The 27,304-nt window shown below is 41.8% G+C and overlaps 3 protein-coding genes across 5 annotated transcripts; 1 reads left to right on the forward strand and 2 right to left on the reverse strand.

Annotated features, from left to right (window-relative positions):
• The first annotated feature begins 514 nt into the window (after positions 1-514).
• On the forward strand, positions 515-14,235 carry LOC311002250 (dynactin subunit 1-like). Of its 3 annotated transcripts, XM_083993537.1 has the most exons (30): positions 515-644; positions 2,655-2,720; positions 2,865-3,059; positions 3,344-3,422; positions 3,544-3,575; positions 3,865-3,885; positions 5,731-5,883; positions 6,311-6,334; positions 6,803-7,000; positions 7,163-7,367; positions 7,470-7,548; positions 7,754-7,913; positions 8,007-8,111; positions 8,227-8,418; positions 8,499-8,615; positions 9,469-9,621; positions 9,720-9,880; positions 10,435-10,603; positions 10,714-10,782; positions 10,873-11,085; positions 11,183-11,344; positions 11,568-11,699; positions 11,795-11,920; positions 12,033-12,175; positions 12,321-12,487; positions 12,760-12,878; positions 12,965-13,160; positions 13,287-13,360; positions 13,448-13,537; positions 13,665-14,235. In XM_083993537.1, the coding sequence occupies exons 2-30, from the start codon at positions 2,679-2,681 to the stop codon at positions 13,800-13,802; spliced, it is 3,714 nt and encodes a 1,237-aa protein (XP_083849663.1). In that variant the 5' UTR covers positions 515-644; positions 2,655-2,678; the 3' UTR covers positions 13,803-14,235. The 3 variants fall into 3 exon arrangements, with proteins under 3 accessions (XP_083849663.1, XP_083849665.1, XP_083849664.1); XM_083993539.1 differs by lacking the exon at positions 6,311-6,334; XM_083993538.1 differs by lacking the exon at positions 3,865-3,885.
• Positions 14,236-16,999: 2,764 nt separating this feature from the next.
• On the reverse strand, positions 17,000-23,949 carry LOC311001962 (PC-esterase domain-containing protein 1A-like; the record flags this gene model as incomplete). Its single annotated transcript, XM_083993141.1, has 9 exons — positions 17,000-17,148; positions 17,314-17,502; positions 17,782-17,847; positions 19,979-20,225; positions 20,904-21,054; positions 21,879-22,111; positions 22,359-22,438; positions 22,610-22,691; positions 23,863-23,949. 9 exons carry the CDS (start codon positions 23,947-23,949, stop codon positions 17,000-17,002), a joined length of 1,284 nt encoding a protein of 427 aa, XP_083849267.1.
• A 1,992-nt stretch (positions 23,950-25,941) lies between these two features.
• Positions 25,942-26,627, reverse strand: LOC311001426 (X-linked retinitis pigmentosa GTPase regulator-interacting protein 1-like). The gene is made up of 2 exons (XM_083992511.1): positions 26,512-26,627; positions 25,942-26,208 (listed from the first exon to the last, which is right to left on the reverse strand). Exons 1-2 carry the CDS (start codon positions 26,609-26,611, stop codon positions 26,003-26,005), a joined length of 306 nt encoding a protein of 101 aa, XP_083848637.1. The 5' UTR covers positions 26,612-26,627; the 3' UTR covers positions 25,942-26,002.
• Between the last annotated feature and the right edge of the window lie 677 nt (positions 26,628-27,304).

Genomic DNA, 27,304 nt, shown 5'->3' on the forward strand with positions numbered 1-27,304 from the left:
ATCATATGAATATTATTAACAAAGCCTAATAATGACATTGATATTGTTGCTGTTTTTTCCATTAAAGGTTATCTTACAGCTGTACCACAACACCATAATATAGATTATTGTTTTAGCATAAAAATGTATATCACGAAAACTCTCAAAATTCGGGAATCCAAGGCTGTCCCGTTGATTCCTGCTTTCATGTACATTTATCTTACATGATTTTTGTTGTTTGTTTTTTCAATTTCCCAAGTTGTGGTTATTGTACAGTTGTAGTAACTCAATTCACAATGAAGACAGCAAGAGGCCAAAAAGAGACAACTTAGGTTATAACAGTCCTAAAGAAGAAGAATAAGAAGGCAAACTTAAAGAAAATGTAGGCTAAATGAACAAACGCTGAAAGGCAACCCTACCCTACCCTGCTCTGCTCTGGGTCAGGCGGTCAGGCCCAAAGGTTTTAATTACAGTGGGCGCAGCCACTAGGGGCGCTAACTCCCCCTCCCCACTGAGCTGTGGACTGTCAGGCCACCGGAAGTGACCTGTCAGACAACTGGATTTCCAAGCTAGGTAGCTGAAAATTAACAACAGAGGATTACTGTTTGTCTGTATGAACATCTCACAGTGCTACGTTTAAAGACAGGAATCTCTGTGTTGGCCAGGTGAGTTAAGTCACAGTATGCAGCTGTCCTCTGTTAGCTTCTGAACAGCACGTCTCTCATTGACTTTAGCCTGCTTGCTAACGTTGTAACTTACGCCCAGTTGGCCAAATAAATAACGATAACATTAGCTACAGGGCTAACCTAGCTTTTATTTAGATCCTGGTATATAACTAAACCTAAAAGGAGAAGCAGAGCACAAGATGAGTTAATCTAAAACCCCATTGTCTTTGCCTGTCAGTGTGACGAAGTGTTGCTAAGGCTAACTATGCAGTAACGTTGCAGCAGAAGTAACGTTAGGTTTATTTTGTTTGTGCCTCCCTGTCGGCTTTGTCCATTTGTTAACCACACAGCTGTTAAATCATGTAGTATTACACTCATCTGTTATACTGTGTTATTATGACTGAATTAAAACAAGGATTTAATAAATTGAGCACCTGTTCTTCCAAATAATAACAGTTAACGAAGACCAACTAGCTAACGTTAGCTTTTGTTTGTCAGCTGGTAACTGGACGAGTGAACGAGCTCATTGTTGATATAACGTTATGCTATGAGTATTTTTGTACAGCGTTTTTAGTATTACTATACAACCTACAAAAATAAAGCGATATATTGCATATGAGGGAAAAACAACAATTTCCGTTCACGATTCTACATATCAATTGATCTATATAGTTATCCATATAAACGTAGGAGAGTTTATTGATGATCTCATAACGAATTATAATGCCAACTTCCACGTGTATTTCTTATTAAACACACAGCAGCTCAGATTTACCCTCCTTTTCGAAATTCAAATGAGCTGTGACGTTTTGTGATGGACCACTCTGGTCCCTCCCTGAAACCCCACTCAGGTTCAGTCCTCTCTCCAGAGAGTTGTGGGGAAGTAGATGAAAAATAACACTGGAGTCGTATCTTTTTGTACTGGAGGTCTTAACTTTTAACAATCAATATGAACAGGCGGCATTCGTATACCCCCAGGGTGAGTAACATGGGCAGTAAACATTAAATTATGTTTTATAGTATAGCAATGCTTATTTGATCAGTAGAAGTTCTTATATTACATTACAATGGCTTAAACTGTAAAAAACAAACAAGTTTTAAGTTTTTAAAAACAGTTTTAGACTCACCATAAAGTGGATGTAGGATTCAGTCCCCTGGTGCATATTATGACCTCATCAGATAAAATGTATAACTACATGATTTGGGTAGACAAAATGATCCTATAGAGAAGATGATGTTATTGTCCGTGTGTTTAACCCATAGACAAGCATTTGTTCCTGTTGAACTAAAGAAGTACAGCAAAAGATTCTGTGAAACTCTCAGCTTCTCTCTAACTAACAAAATCCCATGTCACAGCTTTGGAAATAGAGCTGAGATAAACCTTTTGGATCCAGTTTTCTGCCCTCTGGTTCAATGCTGCGAGGCAGCATGAATTCACATGTCTTAACAGCTTCATTAAAGGATTAGACTGTACCGCAGTCCTAGTTTCTCCTACAAGAGCATCTTTGTGTGAGCAAGGCAGAGATATGCCTTGTTTATTAAGAAGTCCATTGTGGTCCAGGACATATGACTGGCTGCGTCAATGTGTTCCTGTGCTTTGTGACCTTAGGACTCACTGAACATTTTTGAGAATCTGAAAAGTGCCCTAAATAGCCGAACCAGGGAGAATTAGGGGCATTACTGTTATTCATAAAACAATTCAGTTAGCAATTAGCAGGTATTTAGCATTTGTTTTGCCGACAATATTAAACCACCCTGTCATACATACTCCTACTAAGTTGCGTCCATTTAACCAATATTAGATATGACATAAAAACATATCATGTCTTATGAATCATGAAATTCAAACAAGAGATTCTCTGGTTTGTAATGATCTGACCTTCCCTCTTCAGTGTCTCTCACCTTACTGCTCATTCTCACCGGTAACTAAACGTCCTCTGTTTTTTCTTCCACATGCTTTCTCCTCTTTCTACCTACTTCTGCACATGTGTATTCATCTCAATCCTCCAGCTGACCAGCCCCCTGATCAGCAAGATGAGCAGCTCAGGTTCAGTGGAGAGTGGTAAACCTCCAAAGGTAAGCCACTTCTCAACAGACATAAGACAAGCAGAGAAGAGAATAAAGAAATAGAAATAAATGAAGTCAACCAGTGCACAATGCAACTAGTGTACAGTGACTCACGGTCTGTTTTCCTCCGGTCTCTCCACCTCTCTCTCCTAGATTGGCTCTGTGGTAGAGGTGACGGGGAAGGGTCAGCGTGGGACCGTCGCCTACATCGGCGCCACCCTCTTTGCCTCTGGGAAATGGGTGGGTGTCATACTGGATGAAGCTAAAGGCAAGAACGATGGCACCGTGCAGGGGAAACGCTACTTCACCTGCGAGGAAAACCATGGGATATTTGTGAGACAGTCGCAGGTCAGTCACATCAATGTGCTTTGATAGAATAATGTGTGTGTGTGTTGTCTTGAAGTGTTTCAGTAAGACATAAGATCTAATTTAGTCAGGTGAAATATTTCTAATAAGACCAACACATCCTGTATATTATGAATGAAAATAGATTATAGTTATATAGGATGATAGCATTTCCGTTCCAGTATTTACTCCTAATTACAAAGGAGCATTTGCTTGTTCCTGCTTCCATCCATCAGTGTTGTTGTGTGTTATCCTGATGACAGCTCTGTGTGTGTCTGTGTGTACAGATCCAGGTGGTGGAAGACTCCAGTGCCACCTCACCAGATACTCCTGAATCTAGCACTGCGAAGATACCCAGACACAGAGGTGAGCCAGGGCCACAGTCATGGTGTTAAGAACGCAGCACCTAAAAATAGATAATATTACTAACAGTTAATAATAATAATAATAATAACAACAACACAAATTCTTCATTTGTTTCCTCCAGATATTCCAGAGACTCCCAGAACATCCAAACAGGTAGAAAACCGTCACCTGCTCCTCACCGCATTCGTTTCATTTGCCATTTGTTGTTTCCATCACTAGGCTTTGATGGAGGTTGGATTCCTTCAGATCAATATGTGCACTTAATGACATCTGAAACTTAATCAACAATTCAAAGAGTTGTGACATGTACAAACCCCTCTCTCTGAGACTGTTCCTGATCAGAGCTGATGTTTCTAAATTCCTCTTCTCTTTGAGTGTGAGTCTCTGTTTTTAGCTTTTGGGGATGTTGTCTTATCAGTGTTTCTCTGAATACTTCTTGCAGACTCCAGGGAATGTTAAGAAGGTAGAAAAAAATATATTTAATTTTATGTTTGCTTTGGCTTGGTTGGTGCTGATCACACTAATAAGGCGCCGCATGTTTTGCATTGATGTGACCCTTTCACATGTTGCATGGGACATGAAGACATCACCTCTTACTGATGTCATTTCCACCATATTTGTTTTCACCAGATGTTTTCTCACTTTATTCTATATACCAGTATTTTTTTTATTCTGGTGAATCGTCCAGTACTGGGACTCCTCAGGTCATGTTGGTGTCTTTGTCATCCCTCTGGGCCTCACAGCTCAGTTCAGACTCTTGCCATTGGTTTATTTTTTATCGCATGAATTCACATTGTATTCCCTCCCGTGCCTTGAGACATCAACATTAACAATTTTTCAAAAATGGTGTGAAATGATGCATGCAGCCCTCAAAGCTATGATGAGTGGATATAAACTAACGGTGGATATGCTTCTGATGTGCTACTGATCTCTTACCTTGCTTTCCCGCTGGACACGTATGTGTGTGTGTGCATATCTGTGTGTGTGTGTGCGCGTGTGTGCGTGTATGTCCAACCCTCTCCTCCAGTCTTCTACCCGCCGCTCCGCCAAGGTGAGCTTGTCTACAGCAGACAGGAGGGGTCAAAAGGCATCAAAACACAGTGATTTAAAACAGCAGTTAACTGTGAAAAGCTTTTCTGTTCTGAGCCAAGTAGAGTCAAGGACACAGCTCCAAGCATCTTGAATTCAACAAGCCATGCATTTTTGTCTAGTATGATAAGGACATTCTTTTGACTACTCACTGATATCAGTTTGAAATGTTAAGATTACAGTTATGGTGTAAATATATCATTATAGATCCCCACTTACCAACATTTCTGCCTCTAACTGATTCCATTCTGCAGTTTCATCATCATTTTGGGAACTTTGAGCTGTTAGAAAGCTTTCACTAGAGTATTAGACTAATCTGAGCTGCACAGTTGGACTGCAGCAGGTGGCTCTCTCTCAGCTGAACTCTGCTTGAAGAATAGCTGACAGTGACCTTTTTACTTAGCAGTGGTTGGTTTACGTGCTGGTATTTTTTAATTTTAAATAAATGAAATGTGATACAGTTCAGTATAGGATGGAAAAGCGTTATATATAGCACTAGGTTTCCCTCTTATTTGAGAGAAAATGCTTTCCACTGAACCCTGATCTATATTGAAATTTGCCCTTAAATTAGAATAAAAACATGTTGTATTACATATTATATATCAGAAATACTTACTTTACTGTCATTGTTATAAATACCATAGTATGAAAAAAACACACACATAACAGCGTGTGCTTGGTTGTAACGTTCATCTTTCAAAGTTGTTTTAAAAAAAGAAAGAAAATCATTGGTGTGCATTGAGTTTTATAAATAGCCATTGAGAGTCCTAACACAGTCTCTATGATCACACTGTGGCAGTGGAGCACACCACGGCTCACCCCTGCCACCTCCCTCCCCTCCCTGTTGGTACGTTCCGCCAGCCGCCCCGGCCAGTCCCTCGTGGTATGACCCCTCATATTCCAGTACTTCAACTGTCACCTCACGGGGAGCGGTGAAATGTTGGCTCACTAAATGTGGGTGACTGTGTAGTTCTTCATGATGCAGATAAAGTCACCCTGGTGGAAAACATTACTGATAGGAGAAAAGGTGGAGAGGGGAAATGCTTTGTTCAGGATTATGCATCAATATATTATTTAATGACATTATTTTGTGGTCACAGAAATACCTGCATAACTGCACTGGTTTAACTCACCTCTTCTTTCACTCTTTTCCTCCTCTCTTTCATCTCCATCCACTCCCTCTCATCTTGCGCTGACACTTGTCGTCCTTTGCCAACAGGCGTCTCGTGAGAGCCTGTCCACCTCTCTGTCTGGTGATGTCAGCGAGGCGGGCCTGTCCTCCCACCAGGGCGCTCTGGGAGCTCCTGTCGTCCCACAGCCCGGCGGGTCACCTGCAGCAGCCGCGGCTCAAGTCCCGGCCACCCCCAGCAAGGTGGGTCACTGACAGAAATGCAAATAAAAAAAGCAATGACGCAAATAAAAAAGCCACAACGGAAGTGAATTACTGAGGACTATTATTGCCAATGCACAGGTGTTTTTTTATGTGAGAGCAGCGTTTTGTTTTTTTGTTTTTTTTCAAATGCTGCTGCGTTTCTTTTCTTTTTTTGCAGTGGTGTTTCTTTTTATTTGCAGCAATGGCGGGTCTCGGCCACTGTAAAAAAGCACCTATACTAAGAATACATAATATTTTAATATGAATTTCATCGCTATATCACCAGCACAAAAGATGTGTGGTTCATCTTCAGTACGTCCAGCTTCATCAGAATGTGACGTCTCCATCGTTCTGTTTCTGTTTTCCATCGTTTTTCTCATTTTAATGAGTTTGTCACATTTCATCCATGTTGTCATTGTTCGACCAGGTGGAACCTGCTATGTCCAAACAGGTAGAGTTTTCTACTGGATACATGCATGCTGGTGATACCTGGCATGTGTTCACTAACTAACTCAAAACATCACTGGGGGAAAAAAACACCTTCTCAATACTCCATGATGGTTTTTATAATCTCCTCACAGTGAATTTCATGGTGATGAATGCATGGTTTAACTTCTCAAAGACCCTGAATGAAATACTGAAGCACACTGTGTGTTAAAGATTGCGTGAGTTTCCTGTTGGAGCAGTGAATTCAGAGGTTGAATTCACTTAACTTGACATTATTTCCTCTCTTTGTATTAATTTGGGGTTTTGGTGATGGGACACAATCTGCCATTTTGTTATGGTTCCTTACTTCAAATCAAAATCTTGCAAAAAAGGATGGATGTCACTTTAAATGTGCTAAATTGCACATTCAACTGCAGGATCTCTTACCTGACTAACCCGTTGCACCCTCCTGCTCTCTCGTCTTCCGTCTCAGGAGGAGGAATCACTGAAGGCCCAGGTGAAGGACCTGGAGGAGAAGCTGGAGACGCTGAAGATGAAGCGGACGGAGGACAAGGCCAAGCTGAAAGAGCTTGAAAAACACAAGATCCAGCTGGAGCAGCTTCAGGAATGGAAGAACAAAATGCAGGAGCAGCAGGCCGACCTGCAGAAACAACTCAAGGAGGCCAAGAAGGTAAAAATGAGGCGCTGATAATTCATCTGAGTAACTAATCAAATACAGTGCGGGGGAAAAAAAAGAATGAATACAGTTGTGTGAGAATAAAAGAAGCAGCTGCAGTGTCCCCATGAACATCTTTCTAAAGCTTAATGGTGATTTTGTGCCTCCAAATTCCAGGAAGCCCGTGAGGCGCAGGAGGCCAAGGACCGCTACATGGAGGAGATGTCAGACACAGCAGACGCCATCGAGATGGCAACGCTGGACAAAGAGATGGCCGAGGAGCGGGCGGAGTCACTGCAGGTGGAGGTGGAATCGCTGAAAGAGAAGGTGGAGGAGCTCTCCATGGACCTGGAGATCCTCAGACATGAGATCTCAGAGAAAGGTTTGTACGCACGCCACCAGATCGAGAGAGTTTGTCTCTCCCTCTTTCTGTCTGCCTGTCATCCTTTTCTTCAGCGTGGTGACTTTTTGTTTTCTGCCGCAGGCTCGGATGGAGCTGCCTCAAGTTACCACGTCAAACAGCTGGAGGAACAGAATGGCAGACTGAAGGAGGCGCTGGTCAGGTCGGTCCATGTTAACATTTACTTGTTATGACGTTTATGGGAAAATCCAGGAACTAACTGTACATCTTTTAAAATAACCTCTCCTGAGCTCTTACATTTCTCATGTCCTCCAGAATTGTAAAAATAAAAGTGTCGAAGTAAAAGCAGTTCACAGGTTGTCAGCAATCAATAAAAATATTGTTTTGATTTTCTTGTCCCTCCTCAGGATGCGCGACCTGTCGTCTTCAGAGAAGCAGGAGCACGTGAAGCTGCAGAAGCAGATGGAGAAGAAGAACACCGAGCTGGAGACGCTGAGGACTCAGAAGGAAAAACTGCAGGAGGACGTCAGACGGGGCGAGGCCACTATCGATGAACTGAAAGAACAGGTAACGTCAGGGGGGACATCTGTTTATGAACCACCGCTGCTGCTTTAAAAGAAGCATGGACAGAAGTTAACTGTGTGTGTGTACTTGCACCAGGTGGATGCTGCTCTGGGCTCAGAGGAGATGGTTGAGACATTGACTGAGAGGAACCTGGACCTGGAGGAGAAAGTCAGAGAGCTGAGAGAAACTGTCACTGATCTGGTGAGTGCAGCCTCACAAGTTTCTGTTCTCCATCCAAGTATTTCCATTATAATTCCAATTTAAGAAAAGATCCAGATTAATATCTCAAATCCTGTGTTTCTTGCTGCTCCAATAGGAGGCCATCAATGAGATGAACGATGAGCTCCAGGAAAACGGCAGGGAGACAGAAATGGAGCTGAGGGAGCAGCTGGACCTGAGCGGCGCGAAGGTCAGAGAAGCCGACAAACGGGTGGAGGCTGCCCAGGAGACTCTGGCCGATTACCAGCAGACCATCACCAAGTACAGAGACCTGACCACCAGGCTGCAGGTGGGTGGAGAGAAGGCAGAGCAGGACGTGGGCTTGACGTTAAAGTGGATGTCCTGATGACACATGTGCTTCTTCATTAGGACGCCAACAGGGATCTGATCAGCCAGCAGAACGCTAACGCTGAACAAGTCCAGCAACCTCCCGCAGAGCTGTTCGACTTCAAGATCAAGTTTGCAGAGACCAAGGCCTACGCCAAGGTAGGAGGCACAGAGTGGTTCAAATGGATCAGTTTTTTTGTTTTTAAATTTTTAATGTTTTTTTCATTTCATTTATTAGTTTACTTGAAATGGGACTCCGCATATTCATGAACGTACAAAAACAATTATTTGATGTAAAGATGCCAGATTTAGCTAAAGAGATAATTTCCATCCGTAATCCCATGGTCCACAAAGAAATAAAATTACATTTAATAAACACAGTACAAATAAAACAGACATAACATAACAAGACAACAGACAGGGTCATCATAGGCCAGGTGAGAAGCTTAACATTCAGGTTCCATACGTAGTGCAATGTAAGATCATTCAAATAAAAGATATCATTGGGTAATGGGTACATACAACAGTATGTTTTGTGAGACATGTCTATGGTGAAACCAAAGAGGAATTTCCACTCTGTGGATAATAAAGTTTTTGAAATTGAAATTGAAAAATCAATGTCTTTGAGTCCGTCATAACTCCATCATCTCTCGGCTCAATTTAGAGTACAGAAGAGGAAAGGGTGGGGTGGGGGGTGGAGGATAATAATAATAACAACAATAATATTAAATAAAAATAGAAATAAAGATTACAATACAAGTAGAAAAGAAATCATGATAGGTTTAAATAATTTTTCCATTTCCTCCAGTATTTACACCTCAGAGAGAGGGTCATTCTTCCATAGTGTAAATTTCTTGAACTATTTCTAATCCATTCCACTACTGTTGGAGGTTTCTTATTCATTACATTTTTTTTTACTGCTCACCAGTAATATTTGCCAAAATTTATCAGTTCTACACTTTTTGAACCAGTGTGATTCTTTTTCTCACTCACTAATAACTTGTGTCTCCAGGCCATCGAGATGGAGCTGAGGAAAATGGAAGTGGCCCAGTCCAACAGACAGGTGTCCCTGCTCACCTCCTTCATGCCAGAGTCCTTCCTCCGTCACGGTGGAGACCACGACTGCATACTGGTCCTTCTGCTCATCCCCAGGCTCATCTGCAAGGTACGGAGCTGCGTGAGACTTTCTCTGGATTCCCACTGTTGTGTTCAGCTTCTTTTGTGTGTGTTACTAACAGATGACGGTGCCCTTGTCCCTGACAGGCTGAGCTCATCAGTAAACAGGCCCAAGAGAAGTTTGACCTGCACGGCAACCTGGAGCAAGGGACGAAGTTCAGAGGACCGCCAGGAGAACAGCGCAGCTTTGCCTCGGGGCTGGTGTACTCCCTCAACCTGCTGCAGGCCACGCTGCACAAATACGAACAGTACGCACTGCAGCTTCAACACTAACACACCAGGGATAGATTGTTGCTGGGGTATTGGGAGCAGTGATGGGAATAACGGCTTTTTAAAATAACAGCACTACCTTTTTCAGTAAGGAGTAATCCAAAAAGTTACTGTTTCCCCTATTACAATGCCTTTAGAGAGTCAGAGTCCTGTCCATTTTATTGTTTAAATCAAAGTACATTTGCATGTACTGGAACGAAATTACAAATTACAAGAAACATCACTAGAAAACTCAGAAAAGACCAATATTTCCAATAAATATATAACAAAGTTACAATGATAAATAAATATCTAAAATCTAAAAGTAAATTAGTTAGTTACTTGTATAATGTAGTAATTCAGCTACTTTTTGGGGAAAGTAACCAGTATCTAGAACAAATTACTTTTTAAAAGTAACGTGCCCAACACTGATTGGGAGTAGATTTTTCACTATTCAAAAATATTGGATCGGTTTAAAATGATTAGAACTGGTTGCTGTGTGATCATGTAAACTTTAGTAACAAAATTGATCCTGTGTGTTTTCCTGCTGCAGGGCTCTGAACAGCTGCGGTGTGGAGGTCTTTAAGCGGATGGGAACACTTTACTCCGAAATGAGCTTCCATGAACGCTCCTTGGATTATTTCATCGACCTGCTGCATAAAGACCAGCTCGATGAGACGGTTCAGGTGGAGCCGCTGACAAAGGCCATCAAGTACTATCAGGTAACGAAAGCTTTATATTTAAGACCTTCTGAACAAATGGAAGGGCATCAGTCTTCAAAATCTATCCAGATGTGTTTTAATTATTAATGAGTGACTGTTTTGTTTTGCAGCAACTGTACAGCGTCCACCTGGCTGAGCACACGGAGGACTGCACAGTGCAGCTGGCCGACCACATCAAGGTACTAGAAGTGTAGAGCGTTTCTGTTGACCCAGCTGAAGCATAGCAGCAGCGTTTCCTAACTGTATCCATGTCACCCTCTCACCTCCAGTTTACCCAGAGTGCCCTGGACTGTATGGGAGTGGAGGTGGCCCGTCTGCGGGCGTTCCTGGCAGCAGGTCAGGAGAGCTCCGGTTTCACTGTGCTGCTGAAGGACCTGGACACTTCCTGCTCCGACATCAAACAGTTCTGTAAGAAGATCCGCCGCCGCATGCCCGGAACAGATGTGGTTGGAGTTCCTGCTGCTCTCAATTTTGGATCTCCGGTATTAAAAACAACATACACACATGTGCTCTTTTCTTCATTTTTTTCTCTTGTACATCTGAGCTGCTGTTCAATAATTATTGAACTTCATCTGGCAGGTATCGGAGACGCTGACGGAGTGCAGGCGCCAGCTGACCCGCGTGGTGGCCGTGCTGCAGGAGGTGGCTGCAGCTGGAGCTCAGATGGTGGCTTCTCTGGCAGAGCAGGAAGGTCTCCACGCTCTCAAGGTGGAGGACGTGGCCTGCAAGGCTGTGGAGCAGGTAGCCTACTGTCACTCAGCTGACGGTCGCTGATGAGAAGCTATGAAAGATGCTGTCACTCACTCAGCAGCTGGCTGAAATAACAGGAAAATTCGCTTTAGGAGCATTTATTTTGCACCAGTGGGTGTAGATAGATGCTTTCCAGTTGTTGGATGTTTTTGTGGGGTTTTCTTCCTTTCTTTCTTTATTTTTAATCTATGGCTAACATATTTTCTCCACCAAGGTATACGGCTCCCATGGTGTGAGTGGGCCCGAGTGTCTGCGTCAGTCCTGCAGCTCCGTCATTGCTACTATGAACAAGATGGCCACAGCCATGCAGGAAGGAGAGTACGATGCTGACAAACCACAGGGCAAGGTATTTGGAGGCCTTTGCTTTTTCACACCAATCGCATGCACCACATGACTCTGCCGGTTCTCACCTTGTGGTCACATTCCCCCCTGCGTTCTCAGACTCCTCCCGTGGACACGAGAGCAGCCACCGTCAGGGCCGAGATCACTGACGCCGAGGGTCTGGGAGTCAAACTAGAAGACAGAGAGATGGTCATCAAGGAGGTCAAGAAGTCCCTCAAGATCAAGGTAACACAGTGATTACAAAATGTGACGGAGAATAAAGTTTTGTAAACAAGCCAGTCAGTTTGAAATACCCAGGGCAGGTAGAACTGATGGGGCTGTACCTGTTTTACCTCAGGGTGAGGAGCTGAGTGAGGCCAATGTCCGACTGAGTCTGCTGGAGAAGAAGCTGGACACCTCCACCAAAGACGCTGACGAACGCGTGGAGAAGATTCAGACCAAACTGGACGAGAATCTCAACCTGCTGAAGAAGAAAGAAAAGTAAGATACATGAGAAACTTGAACAGATGTAATGAACACGTTTCAACACTGGGGGCAGATTTGCTTTTATTCCCTTCTGTCACTTGGCCTCTTTTTATCTAGTCTATCTCTTATTTTCCTCCTCACTTGCCTCCTCTCTCTTCAGGGAGTTCGAGGAGACAATGGATGCTCTTCAGGCTGATATCGACCAGCTGGAGGCAGAGAAGGCAGAGCTGAAGCAGCGCATCAATAACCAATCAAAGATGACCATCGAAGGCCTCAGAGGTGCACCTGCCTCTGGAATCGCCTCCATTGTTCAGGGATCTGGAGGAGGTAAATTGCTGCGAGGTTATCCTCACTTTTTGTTCACAGATCTAAATGCTGCCTTCTGGTGTTAGATAAAAGACTTGATGGTCTCTAATTCTACCTGATGAGAATCTGTTTGAACCAGCTGAGAGTGAGTCATGTTCTCCATTACAGAGAATGTGTATAACTCCTACAACAATCACACAGTCTCTAAATCCTGAGGAAAAACACACAGCACAGTCAGAGAGGAGGCACGGGGTGTCCTGATCTAATGTCTCCCCTCCTCCTCCCTCCATCAGGTGTGCCTCCGTCCATGGCGGGGTCGGTGCAGGTGGTGGACTCCCCCCTCCTCAGGCAGCAGGTTGAGGCTCAGAGACTGGGCATCAAACACCTGAAGAATGAAAATAACAGACTCAAGGTACACTGGTTTGGACTTGGTATGGTTATATTGTCGTATTTTGCTGGCTGTGTTGACCTGGAGTGTGTGTGTGTGTGCACTTACAGGCAGAAAAGATGAGAGCCCAGCTGGCCTCCCTGCCTCCACTCTGCCCCCCCAAACTGCCACAAGTGTCCAAAGAAGGAGCCATGCCTCCAGAGGGACTCAACACCGGCATCTATCGCAGGACTGACCAGATGCTGGCAACGCTGCTCAAGCTGAGTGCAGAGTTTAAAGTGGTGGACATCACCGGGAAGACAGCAGGTGTGTGTGCACTCATTGAACCTTTTTAATTAACCAGTGTTTCAAAAGTGCTTTTTATTTGTCAAATTTCATTTTCCAAAGCCTGGTCTCTCCTGAGTGTTTCTCTCTCCTCTCATGTTTCCTCAGTCAGTGCCAGTTCCCAGCTGCTGGAGCAGACGGCCCGACTGCAGAACCTCAGCAATGCTCTGGACAAACTCAAGGTGTCAGCTTCAGGTTCACATTTCTTGTCCTTAACAAGTCAATAAGATGACATGTGCACAACTAACATTAGTGAACCTGTGTTTCAGGGCGAGGTAGCTGAACACGTCGTCTCCTACCAGCCCGGAGCAAAGGCTTCCTCTGACTTTGCCACGTTCCCTGTCTCCTCCTTTGTCAAGGTAAAAGCTTCTACTGCTATGATGTAACAGGTTAAGGTTTTCCATTCAGAATTTTGCTGTTGTTTTAATAAGATATAATTTTACATGTGTAAAAGCGTATATGTGCATACCTGGTGTTTCTTCTTAGGCCAAGGAAGAGAAGCAGGGAGGAACAGTGCTGGTTGGTCGTGTTTCCATTCCATGCAACCGCGGACAGGAACAAGTCCACCGCCTCGTCCTATCACAGCAGCAGCTGCAGCGAGTGCACTCCCTCCTCATGGTGTAAGATGACACGCCGTTCACGCTCAGCCAAGATGACGGCACATGAAGAAAAGCTTTTCTTTTTTTCTTATTCCAGCTTCCACTTCAACATTCTCCTATTTATCCTTCCTGCATTTCACTGTTCTCAGGAAACTGTATCCAATATTTGCAAAGTTAAGACTAAAGCACTAACAACGCTGAGGCAGAGCTGTCTCTTTATATTCTTGTCAAACTGATTGGTGTCTGATTACTTTAAGTCCAAATGGATTTGACTCCTGAATGTCACACTATGAAGGTGTCGTGTTGTCATCACAATTGCACCACTTTTGCCAACTCTTTGTGGAAATGGGGAAAACTAAACAAGCGACAAGTCATGTTGTTTACTGTACTTGCAACTTTTTAGTTTTTTCCTCTTTGTATCTTTTGTATTTGTAGTGATTCAGACAATAAACGTAAGCAATTCACTTCAGAGCAAGAGACATCCTTTGTGAATCTTTTGGGGGTCAATTTTGATTCATGAAATCATTTCTTCATAATTTTGTTGACAATCAGCTCTCTTACGATGCAATATGAAGGCAAACTGCTGTTTACCTTCATATTGCACTGCTGCTGAATCTTTTTTGTGGTGCCACTTGACATGGGCCAGATTGCCTACAGGATTTAGTGACAGGCTAAATTTCTATTGAGAAATAAAAACAAGATGATGAGAGGTGTATTCATATAGCACACCTCTACAAGTGTTTTACATGAAAGGGATCATAAAAAAGCCCATTTCCGCCACTTGATGAAAAAAAATTATGAGATACTAAGTCATAATTATGAGATACTAAATCGAAATTATGAGATACTAAGTCATAATTATCCTCTCCTCGGTAGCGGGATATGGAGTTTTCATCAGTTTCAAATTCCGGTATAATTAAAATAGTGGACACACGGATTTAAGTTTTAAGTTTAATAAAGTTTGTAACCCAGCAGGGTTAAACAGTAAGAATAGTGTACGCTTCTTGTGATGAAGTAACAGACTTTAACACCGAGGACAGCTGTGTGCTCCGTTTTGACTTATCTCATAATTTCGATTTAGTATCTCATAATTTTGACTTAGTATCTCATAATTATGACTAAGTATCTCATAATTATGACTTAGCTACCTCATAATTATGACTCAGCTATCTCATAATTTTGACTAAGTATCTCATAATTATGACTTAGTATCTCATAATTTTGACTCGGCTATCTCATAATTATGACTCAGCTATCTCATAATTTTGACTTAGTATCTCATAATTTTGACTTAGTATCTCATAATTATGACTCAGCTATCTCATAATTATGACTTAACTATCTCATAATTATGACTTAACTATCTCATAATTTTGACTAAGTATCTCATAATTTTGACTTAGTATCTCATAATTATGACATAGTATCTCATAATTTTGACTTAGTATCTCATAATTATGACTAAACTATCTCATAATTTTGACTAAGTATCTCATAATTTTGACTTAGTATCTCATAATTTTGACTCAGCTATCTCATAATTATGACTTAGCTATCTCATAATTTTGACTAAGTATCTCAATTATGACTTGGCTATCTCATAATTATGACTCAGCTATCTCATAATTTTGACTAAGTATCTCATAATTATGACTCAGCTATCTCATAATTATGACTTAGCTATCTCATAATTTTGACTAAGTATCTCATAATTTTGACTTAGTATCTCATAATTTTGATTTAGGATCTCATAATTTCAATTTAGTATCTCATGATTATGATTTAGCTATCTCATAATTTTGACTTAGTATCTCATAATTAGGACTTAGTATCTCATAATTTTGACTTAGTATCTCATAATTATGACTCAGCTATCTCATAATTATGACTTAACCATCTCATAATTATGACTTAACTATCTCATAATTATGACTTGGCTATCTCATAATTATGACTCAGCTATCTCATAATTATGACATAGTATCTCATAATTTTGACTCAGCTATCTCATAATTATGACTTAGCTATCTCATAATTTTGACTAAGTATCTCATAATTTTGACTTAGTATCTCATAATTTTGACTAAGTATCTCATAATTTTGACTTAGTATCTCATAATTTTGACTTAGTATCTCATAATTTTGATTTAGGATCTCATAATTTCAATTTAGTATCTCATGATTATGACTTAGCTATCTCATAATTTTGACTTACTATCTCATAATTTCGATTTAGTATCTCATAATGACTTAGCTATCTATCTATATGTATATAAATATAATAATATATTAGAATAAATCCAGTTAAATAACTCATAAATTAACTTACTGTATATATTATGACTAGATAACCTGATAAATAATTTATGAATAAGGGGTGGGAGTAAATAAGTTTTACTTCTTCCCACTCCTTTTCGGATATGAAACAAACAAAACAAATCAAAACAAAAACAAAAAAAAAAATCAAATTACCTTTATTTTTCAATTATTTTCTTTAATTTTTTTTATATATATATATTTCTTTTTTTGTTCATATGTTGTTTTTGCAAAGTTTTTATGTTATGTCTGTCCATTTCTGTATTATGTTTTATTTCTTTTAACATGTCCGAAATAAACTTAAACTAACTAACTAACTAGCTACCTCATAATTTTGACTTTGTATCTCATAATTATGACTTAGCTATCTTATAATTTTGACTTAGTATCTCATAATTTTTTTTCATCAAGTGGCGGAAATGGGCTTCCATAGGATCAAGACGGAATGTAAAGGTAAAAAAAAGACATAATGACATGTGAACTACAGATTACCAATGTGCAAGTTTATAAAGTAGAATTACATCATCACTGCAGCAAACTACACAATATTGTGATGGACATGAGAAATGAAAAGTGGCAGTAATTTACCACTGAAGTTTGAATATGACAATGACAGTTGTCCTGAATTCTTACTCACACTATCTTATACATTGTAAATGTTCAGAAGGATCAAACACACTTCAAAAATGCAAACATCTAAGAACATACATTTCATGCCAACTTCTATTATAAGAAATTATGAATCTCCAAGGACATTAACTTCAGTGCATAAAATCTGGGTGAGCTCGTCAGTGGAAGGCTCACTGCTTCCTCCTGGATACATTAAATTGAGTTTGAACACAAACATTTGACTGTATCTCATGCAGGAGATGAGTAAATAACCCCATGAGAGGCATTTGACGCATCTCAGTAGTATTGTCCATTATGTGAGTATTGGTTGACCCTGTGATGGGTGTATGGAGCATAGTGATATCTGCTGCGTCGGCTCCTCATCACCTGCTGATGATGGTTCTCGTTGTAGGGCTCATAGTGGTGCAGAGTTTGGAAATGGAAACCTGCACAACAAACAGAAAGTGTCAACATGCTCTGCAGTGGATATGGAAGCTCACCTGATTAAATAGCGACAAAGACTACACCCCCCTCTTAACACACACATAAGAACCATTCATACTAAAAAGCCTCAAACGTCTCCACAGCAGAGCTGTCCACTGTCCACTTACCATTTCCATCATGTCCATGTTTATTCTTGTGTCTGCGGTGAGGAGGTGGAAGGAGGGCAGGTCTGTGAGCTCTAGTGTCCTGTTCATACCACACCTGCTGTGGGTGTTGGTTCTCGAAGCTCAAGTAGTCATGAGAGAGTGTGTCCCTGGAGAAGTCCTCCTGGTAGTTTCTCCTGGGTGGCTGCCTCTCTGTGATATCGAGAGCAGGGTGGAGGGGAGAGAGTCAGGGATCAGAGGAGAGTTGTGTCATTATGTCTCATTCTTGTGGACAAAATACCTCTATATTCCTTCATTGATTCAATAATGAGCTGATCACTTTGTTGTGCACAGAGGTCACAGGGACCTCACAAAACATCTTTGAGATATCATATGACACAAGGGACCAAAGCACCTTGGGGAATGCACAAATCCATTCACATTCACAAACAGACATGAACACAATACAAAACCATGCGTTTTGAACCTCACCCATGTTGAAAAAGTAGTCGGCAGGAGGAGAGTAGTGGTATTTGGTACCCTGCACTTGATGCCCTCCTGAAAAAGCAGAAACAATCAGATGACTGCAAGTTTCACTATTTTAATGTGATTTCTACTGTAACATAGCCTAGAAATCTAGACGCACCCTAGCAGCAGCAAAAATATTTGCTCCGTAGGTGGGTCTAGAAACGAGCCATAGGAACTTTTTGAGTCTCGAACACCGATTGTGTTCACCAATCACAGCGCTCTATCTGTTTAGAGAGTCGTTGGGCGGGCTTAACGCCATGACGACGTACATTTTAATTGGCTTGTCAGGCTAAGTCGTCCTGCTCTTTGCTCTGATTAGTCGTAGCGCTACCCTATTGCGTACAGAGCATAGACTGTAAAAAGAAGGTACAGAGGCAGTTTGAAAGACAGCCTTCATCCCGCCCCTGGACTGAGCCGCGGTCTACCGGTCGTTGCCAGACTATACATTTTAATGATATAGTCTGGCTTGTCAGGCTAACTGTAACACTGATTCTCTTGCAATTTCATTTCACTAAAAAGCCCAAAGAAACTAAAGATGGACAAAACAAAGTTTTCATTCAACTGAGAACAACAACCATGAGCCTAGGTCTGGGGATTTTAATAATATGAAACATGAAACATTTACTACACATTACTAAGCACTGATGTCAATCACTGTGATTTTCTAAATATTATCATCTGATAAACAACCGCCAGATTATTTGTTGAAACTCACTAAAACCCTCACTAATTATTCATGAGGAGCCGACTTTCAGTGATCATGCTGTCCAATGTGATGGACAAAGTGTACACCAGGGATGCAAACGGGTCAGGACCAAAAAAGAGAGGAATTGTCTGGCGGGGGGGGGGGGGGGGGGCTCACCATTAACAATATCACAGAAAAGTCTATTTCCAGTAGTTCAACCCCAACCAAGTATTGAGTGCATATAGATGGACAGTTTTCAGAAGGCCAACATTTCTATATTAAAAATGCTTTAAAAAACTAAAAACCATTGCAATATTTCAATTTTGGAGATACTGATTTTTAGGTCTTCACTGAATGTTAGTCATAATATAAAATAAACTGAAGAAATAAAGACATGGGATTTAACATCCCATTCAGTGTGTAATGGACATATAGGCCTATATAATGTGTTAGTTTAACTTTAATTGAACACATTCTACATCGCGGAGGCGACGTCTCTCCTTCACCTCTGAAACGGGGCAGAGCTCCGTGGGAGACACCTGCCTGACACAGCAACGGACATGCACGGGGGTAAAAACGGCAGCGCCGTCGCACCGAATGCATGCGGATACGCGCCGCTTTGGGTAACGAGCGTGCACGTCGCGTCTACATTGGAGGTGAATAGGAAGGCTGTTACCAGTATAACCAGAGACAACCATGAATGAGTTTGCCTCAGTTTCACGTGATTGTCACTGTCAGTCTGTTAGAAAAACATTTTACTGACCCCAGCTGAGACCCCCCCCCCCTTCCCAAAAACAAAAACTCTTCGGATCTGAATGATTCACACAAGTCACCTAATTGGTCATGAAAAAAGCGAGTTTCGCTTTTCGGCGCGCTGTTTGCATCCCTGGTACACAATTCAAATTGTTGTGTTGTGCTACAATTGCATTTTTCAAACAAACACATCCCAGCATTTGTTAGCTTTAAGTGGCTCCTGGTTGTTGTTGTCATTGACTCGTCCTATTTTAATGAAATAATCCTGTTGACCACATCACCACCACCTCCTGATGTCTCACCTGCAGGCTTGGTTGCATTCACATGGGCTGGCTGTGGAACAGTATTTTCTGTCAAAGAACAAACTTGTGTTACCTCAAAATCAATAAAATACATTCATTCAAAAACCCTAACACCCAGACCATGAAGTCTGGGGCGACCCCGTAACTGAGTGACTAGGATGAATACCACACTGACACAAATACTCTTGAGTAACCACTAACCAGAACCCAGTTCAACTCTGAAGCGGCCAGACTGCTGCATTTCATTCTCCTTCTGTCTCTTTGTCAATCTACACTGTCCTGTTAGATAAAGGCAGAAAAAAGCCAAAAAGAAATAACTCAAACATCATGATAGTTGTCAGACTCATTTGCCTAACGTACAAGTCCCGTCTCCAAGGGGAAGCATATGGTCTTGTGTGTGTTTGTATGTGTTTCTCCTCACCAACAGCCTTCAGTGGACAGGGCATGTCGACGCCCCAGGCCTGTGCAACGTGCTGCAACAGCAGGGAGGTGATCTTGCGATGGGCGATTGCGTTCCAGTGGACTCCGTCATTTGCGCGATGGTGCAGGGAGAAGCGGAACCGATAGTGCAGGTCCAGCACGTCCATCCCGTGGATGTCAGCCAAAGTCCCACTGTAGTAGTTCCCTTCTATGACGTCGTACCGCAGCTGGGGAGCCTTGTGCTGGATCTGAGTTGTATCACATAGAGAGGTTAGAGCATTAAAGAGGAACTACGCAAGTCTGGTCGCTTTTCCTCTGTTTTGCTAACCCTCTGCCTGGCCATGTGTATTTGTAAAGAAACAGTGAGAAATCACTCCATGGAGCGGTGGATAACGTTATATAACATATACAATGTTACAACGTGTAATATTTGTGTAGTCTTTACTGTCATAGACAAAAGATTGCAGGAGCTCGTTTGTGTTGCAGTACGCAGAGAAGAGAGCTGGGACACGGGGGCGGCAGCCAGGTACTACACTGATGTTGCAAGGTTGGTTTTCAGCCATGAGCCAGGTGGAAGGCAGAGAGCTTCCATTCTCACTTGTAACAAGTCATGTAGTTAACTATCACAATTACTCCAGAGCTTTTTAATTACCAGTGTAGCATAGCCACGGAAAAAATCCTGCTTAGCTTCTCTTTAAACTTAATGTAATGTAATAAATCTGTGATGACACTCAACCTGGTGAGGAGTCAACCTGTTATCTGTTGTGCTGCCGACAGGACAGCTGGTCTCAGGACAGTGATAATGCTCCGTGTCACCTACCACTACAATTGATGCAGGAACAAATTATTCTAATTCTAAGAAAGAGGGAGGAACAACTGTGCACCAACCTGACCCAAAACACTCAGTCTACTTGATGACCATGTACCTCTGGGACAAGGAACCCTCCTTTGATCCTCTCCCCCAGTGGCATTGTCAGGTTCCAGATCATGAGGGTTTCTTCTGGCAAAACCGATTTAAGCTCGTCAAAGAATTTGTCCAGGTTTTGTTTGTAGCCATTGATCCAAGATGAGTTATACCTTTGAACCAGAGAAAAATTAAAATTACTAGGCACTAAAATTCAAAGTGGGATGTAATCTGAATCATGAACTTGCTCAGCTAGCTCGCCCTCCATGATTCACAAAGTCAGGCACAGTTTTATATCATGCTGTTGTTGGATTACTGAAACCAGTTAATGAACTCTGGATATGTACATGAGAATATACAGTATATTTTATTTTACTGTGGCTTATTCTATTGATTTCAACTTCAATGAGAAAAACAGTTGGGAATTGTAGCAGGTCTCCCTGGCCTCACCACTTTAAGTTAGAGTAAGGTGGCTGCTATGTTATGACAAATAAATATCAAGATAATCATTGTTAACACCATTAAAGGAATAGTTGACCAAAAAATGAAATTCATTATTCAAGTCATTATTGACTCACCCTCATGCTGATAAATACCGAGTCCGGAGTAGTTTTTTTATTCCTCAAAGTGCATCTGGAGAGATGGGAGGGCGATTTGTAGTCCAATGAAATCTTTATGAGAGTCAATAGCGCCCGACACAAAAACATCCATAAAACTACACAAAAACCTTGTAATATTCCTCCTTAGTGCTCGTCTGCTGCAATTCAACTGTCCTGAAGGGATATAGTCCAGAGTTTACTCGAAACGACGTCATTTAGGACATTCTTACAGCCTAAACAGTCCTGTATTGAATTTGCCTGGGGCGCGCTCAGAGCACAATACAGGACTGTTTAGGCTGTAAAAAATAGTATTCATCAGCATGAGGGTGAGTCAATAATGACCGAACTTAATTTTTTGGTTAGCTATTCCTTTAATGGCTGCTTTTTTGTTTAACCACCTGGAAATATCCCACACACACGAGTTGGCGATGACAATGTCTGGTTTTAGTCCATTGCGGAAGTCCTCAATGATGCTCCTCATGTACGCGGAGAAAACTCTTGTAATAAAATAAAAGCGGACCAGGTGATGGGCTGACTGGTACTGTCGGACTTCGGTGTACTGCGTGCCATTGTGCAGGGTGTTTAGGCAGCCTCCCTCCACCAGACAGTCCTGCTCAAAACTCATCTCTCCCTGAAAAACACAACAATATCTTTCAGTGGAGATGGTCGGACCAGAAAAAAAGAGGACACACAATTTTAATTTTTTACTGAAATTAACAGCCAAGAACAAGGATGGGAAAAGGAAGGACAAAGTCACAATCTTTAAAAAAAAAAAAAAAAAATCCAATCTCAAATGATGTTGCCATACTGGGCTCTTCACGATTAGATTGAAATGGTGACAACAGTTAACAAAAACATTCATGTCATGATCTACTTGCCTTTGTTTTCAGTTGTTGTAGGGACAGATATTTCTCCTTCTGGAGGAGGAGGACAAGGTCCTTGTAGACTGATCGCTGGACTGAGGAGGAGACACACAGAGACCCATGTTCACAGCCAAGAAGTCACAGTACTTTTACAGACTCCATTTAAGTTCACTAAGTTACACAACACTAAATTAATAACACAAAGGCATTTCAGACAAAGAGGAACCATTTAAAAACGTTTCTCTCGTTTGTCAACTGTGACTTACCTGAGCTTCCCAGCACCACGACAAACTTGTTGTGGAGCAGCTTCTGGGCCTGCTGCTGGCTGACACACCGCATCGTCTCCCACTGTTAATCACAAAGAGACATTGTTTTCATGTACTGTGACAGTGACAAGTCCCCGCCATTAGAGTCGAGGAGGGACAGCACCATCACTTCAGTGGCCGATACATTTAAAGGGAACCTATTATGCTTTTCTCGCTTTTCACACTTATCATGAGGTTTATGCATTTGGAGGTGAGCCCTGCTAGATGTTTTGGATTTCTCTGCACGCCGTGTTTTACTCGGTTGCACCGATTTTTTTTTTTACATTGAAGTTGCGTTGATGTTAATGCGTGCAGGACCCTACATGGTCATGCCGGGGTATATGCTCCAGCTGGCCCCGCCTCCTCCCATGCTGCCCTGTTGTGGGTGTCACAGCAGACTACTTCCTACTTTATTTCCTGCATGCTGTAGCGCTGTAATGTCACTTTATTAAGATTTAAAGCAGAAGTAAGTGATATATTTGTGTTAATATAAGTCTTAAATAGTTATATCTTCCGACAGCAATCACTTACATAGAGTGTTTGGACCGAAACACGAGTCTGTCAGTCACTCTGCTCTGCTCTGAGCCGAGGAGAAAACATTTATCGTATCCTACAGTTTTTATCCAATGAGGAGAGAGAACGGCATGCAGGGCTGTGTGTGCAGCCAAGGGACGCCGTGAATGTGGTGACGTAGGGACGAGGACTGTTATGGTGCGTTCAAGGAAACTCGTAACTCGTGACCTGTGAAGTCATACCAGTTCAATCTGGTACGAGTCCACGGGTCGGAAGTTACAAGTGGCCGTTATAGTGACTTTCACAGGTAAAACAGGTCGGGAAAACACGAGTGGGTTGCCTGGAACGCTACAAAATCGTAAGTTGTGACTTGAAGCTGTAATTTACGGTTTCAAAAGCCTGCCTGGAACGCAGCATTAGCCAAAACGACCGGATCGCTTACTTCTGATTTAATATTTTCATGCGAGAAGTAACCAACTGTTCACACCGGACCTTTTATTTTTGTCGCTGGCGACAAGTTTACATATTAAGTCAATGCAAATGGGTGACTGGCGAAAAATCGCTGGGGCTCCGAGCGACAGAGTGATTTTTCGAGATGAGAAATCCCAAGTTGATATGAACGCACCTTTAGAAGGCTGTTTAAGAAGTTTGCTCCGACGTTTCAGAGATGTGAAGCCCTACCTGTGGGAGCAGCGACGTACCGCCAGAGCGCTGGAGCAGTAGCAGCTCCTCACAGAGGCAGCAGCCCATCTGCAGAGCTCGTCGGCCGGGCCAACCTCTGTCGTCATCCCGGTGGAGAAAATGATCGCTAATAAGCATACTCGCAGGTTTTTTTTTTTTTAGGTTTACCGCCGTGTGGTTATTCGTTTTAGGAGATAAATGTTGGTCTCATTGTTGCAATCTAGCAATTGTGGCAGCCGCATTAGTCTGAATGAAAAGTGAAGCTGTGAGAAGGAGGGGAGGAGTGCTGCGGGGCTCTGTAGTCTATGTACACAAATCAGCATATTTAATAAATAAATGTTTTACAATGAACCGATCAGTCTGCATAAAATTGTATTTAATTTGATTAAGTTATGGTTACGGTACATGGCAAAGATACTTCACTACTCTAAACCATCTTTGGTTTGGGTGAGACTAGGTCATGGGCGCATTGCATTGCAGTATACAATGTAGACTGGTCAGATACTGGAGGTATTTGAATCACTCAGTACAACATCTGGGAATTTTTCCCATAATGCCGTTTGCAGTTGCCCTCCTCCACCAAGTTTTATCGTCCTTCTCTTGTCCACTAACATGACATCCGGCTTGCCGTCTGCTGGACTCCATGTGAACGCAGAAGTAGACATCGTCATGGTAACGCAACACAGAGGCAGTGGCTGTGATGTTTGATCTTTGGGGTATTTTGACCGAAGCATGTCACAGACATGTCTTTAAGACACTAAACTGTTTTAATTTGTGGAAAAGGAGCATAATAGGTCCCCTTTAAATGCACAAGTTCCCTCACAAAATTTGCATTAGCATGATAATAACCTAAATTAACCATAGTGCTGAAGCATATTTACAAAGAACTTACCATTGTTGAATTTATTTGATAAGTGTTTCATTATCTCCCAGAAGAAGCTGCTATCGACCCTAGACTTTTTTTTCGCTTGCTAGCTTGTTTCTTTTCAAATGTAAAGTTAGCTAACATGAGCCTGGGCCAAGCTCTCAAAACCCAAACAATATCCATCCATGCCAACACTCCGGCTCGTTTGTAAAGTTGCTTTTACAACTCAGTCGGGTTATAAACTATGTTTTGTTTTTTTCCGATTTGTCACTAAAGTAAGAGTTGTAACTTACCACATTCTTCTGCCCAGCCATGGTTTTTTCGACAAACTCAGGGTTGTTTCCTCATACAGCTCTCCTCTCTCCGCCGGCGGGAATTTCGAGCACGTTTTATCGTCTGGCTCCGAGCAACATGGCGGACGACCGCCTTCCTGTGACGTCATATAGACCACACTTGACTTGACTTTCCCTACCCCCCTAAAATTAAAATGTTCTTTTCATTTCGTATATAAATATACATTGGTTTGACTTTTTTTTGTTTATGTTCTTTTGTTTGTTCCTTTGGTGTGTACATAAAATAAAAACATAAATAAATAAAAATCTCCCTAAATTTTCCCCTGGATCACTGTTTGTAGTAATTTGATTAATCTCCATTATATAGACCACGCTTGACCTTTCCTGTCTCCCTAAACTTTAATTTTTCTTTTCATTTCAGTTGTGTAAATATATGTATTAAATTGGTTTGACTTTTTTTTTTGGTTTGTTTCTGTCGTGTGTAGAAAAAAAACATTAATAGATAAATAAAGAAATGTGTAAATTTTCCACCTGTACCGATGTTTGTGGTAGGCTAGTTTGATTAATCACCAGCTACCAAGACAAGCAGTAGCTAGTTTTAAATGGCGAAAGAATATAATAATATATCCCTGAAGTGGTATAGGTGTAAATAAATAGCCAATTGCCAGTCATCAGATGAGGGAGAGCTTTATTCACTCAACAAACTCAACAACACATTTTGCTCCTAGGATTAAGTATTTGATTGCTCTTTAAGTTACGAAAGAAACATCCTTATTTCTTCATCAGAAATATATTGTCAAGACATATAATAAGGATGTAAAGGAGGTTTGGGAGATGGAAAGAAAAAATCCTTAAAAAAAACTTAAAAGAACAATATCACAGTTGTGTTGTTTAATTCATGATGAAGACGAGACTACAAAAAAGGAAAAAACATATTCATGCACTCTCACTGTTTCATACAAAACACAACGCTCATCTCATGCTTTTTACTTTCAGTAGGAGTCACTGTCCATCCATCATTTGAACTTGTTTCTTCTTCTCCTCTTTCTTTTCCTTCTCTTCTTCCTCCTCCTCTTCATCTGTCTCATCTTCTTTTTTGGTCTCATCTTCCTGGTGAAACTCCTGGTATATCCCACTCAGAGCTTTTGCTGCTTCAAGAGACACTTTCAGATTTCCTATCACCTCCTTGTCTTCATCCATACTCATGACTGTAGGGACAGAAACGGAAACACAAAAGAAATACGACTGTCAGAAAACTCCATAATTATAGTTATTCAATTAAGTGGCATACAACACACTCAACAAAGTTTTCACTTTTTTGTATGATCACAAAAAAGTTGTTCCAGTGACAGGCGTATTGTATCAAAAATAATAACTAGAGATTAAAAAAGTCCACCTGATGAGGGACTGAGGAGTGAGACATAAAATGATAGACAGTGTGTGAGATTTCCTTTTGTTCACCACATATTTTGCAAAAAAGACAAAAGACATCACCCACTGCTGATACCTACTGTCAATCTGTCGCTCAGTAACATCATTTCCTGTAAGCAGCAGTTCTTTTAGGTCCAGAAAGGCGTGTCCAACATCCACACACTCTTCATCATCGTCCATCGGCTCACTGACCACTGTGAACTTTAACCTGCCATGAGACACATACATGCATCTGACTTTGTGGTCTGGGTCTATAGAGCTAAAGAAGAGAAACATAATGAGCAAAGTTACAACAACAAATGATACAGTATTACCTGCCCTGGATGGGGTCACTGCCCTCCAGCATGGTGTACAGATACTGTCTGAGCGAAGCCGACCGTGAGCCATCCACATAGATCACTGAGGGACACAAGAGAGACATTTAGTTTTGCATGAAGCAACAAGAAGGCAGAGCTGAAGCAGCGCATCAATAACCAATCAAAGATGACCATCGAAGGCCTCAGAGGTGCACCTGCCACTGGAATCGCCTCCATTGTTCAGGGATCTGGAGGAGGTAAATTGCTGCGAGGTTATCCTCACTTTTTGTTCACAGATCTAAATGCTGCCTTCTGATGTTAGATAGAAGACTTGATGGTCTCTCATTCTACCTGATGAGAATCTGTTTGAACCAGCTGAGAGTGAGTCATGTTCTCCATTACAGAAAATGTGTATAACTCCTACAACAATCACACAGTCAGAGAGGAGTCACGGGGTGTCCTGATCTAATGTCTCCCCTCCTCCTCCCTCCATCAGGTGTGCCTCCGTCCATGGCAGGGTCGGTGCAGGTGGTGGACTCCCCCCTCCTCAGGCAGCAGGTTGAGGCTCAGAGACTGG

Source organism: Trachurus trachurus, assembly GCF_905171665.1.
Source record: "Trachurus trachurus genome assembly, chromosome: 18".
In the NCBI taxonomy this organism is placed as follows: Eukaryota; Metazoa; Chordata; class Actinopteri; order Carangiformes; family Carangidae; genus Trachurus; species Trachurus trachurus.

Excerpts from the sequence above, each read along its gene's own strand:
- LOC311002250 (XM_083993537.1), top strand. The coding sequence starts at position 2,679 with ATGAGCAGCTCAGGTTCAGTGGAGAGTGGTAAACCTCCAAAG. Across the intron at positions 6,335-6,802 it reads AACCTGCTATGTCCAAACAG|GAGGAGGAATCACTGAAGGC; the intron begins GTAGAGTTTTCT and ends CTTCCGTCTCAG. Across the intron at positions 13,161-13,286 it reads CATCACCGGGAAGACAGCAG|TCAGTGCCAGTTCCCAGCTG; the intron begins GTGTGTGTGCAC and ends ATGTTTCCTCAG.
- LOC311001426 (XM_083992511.1), bottom strand. The coding sequence starts at position 26,611 with ATGGACGATGATGAAGAGTGTGTGGATGTTGGACACGCCTTTCTGGAC. Across the intron at positions 26,209-26,511 it reads TACTGAGCGACAGATTGACA|TCATGAGTATGGATGAAGAC; the intron begins GTAGGTATCAGC and ends CTGTCCCTACAG.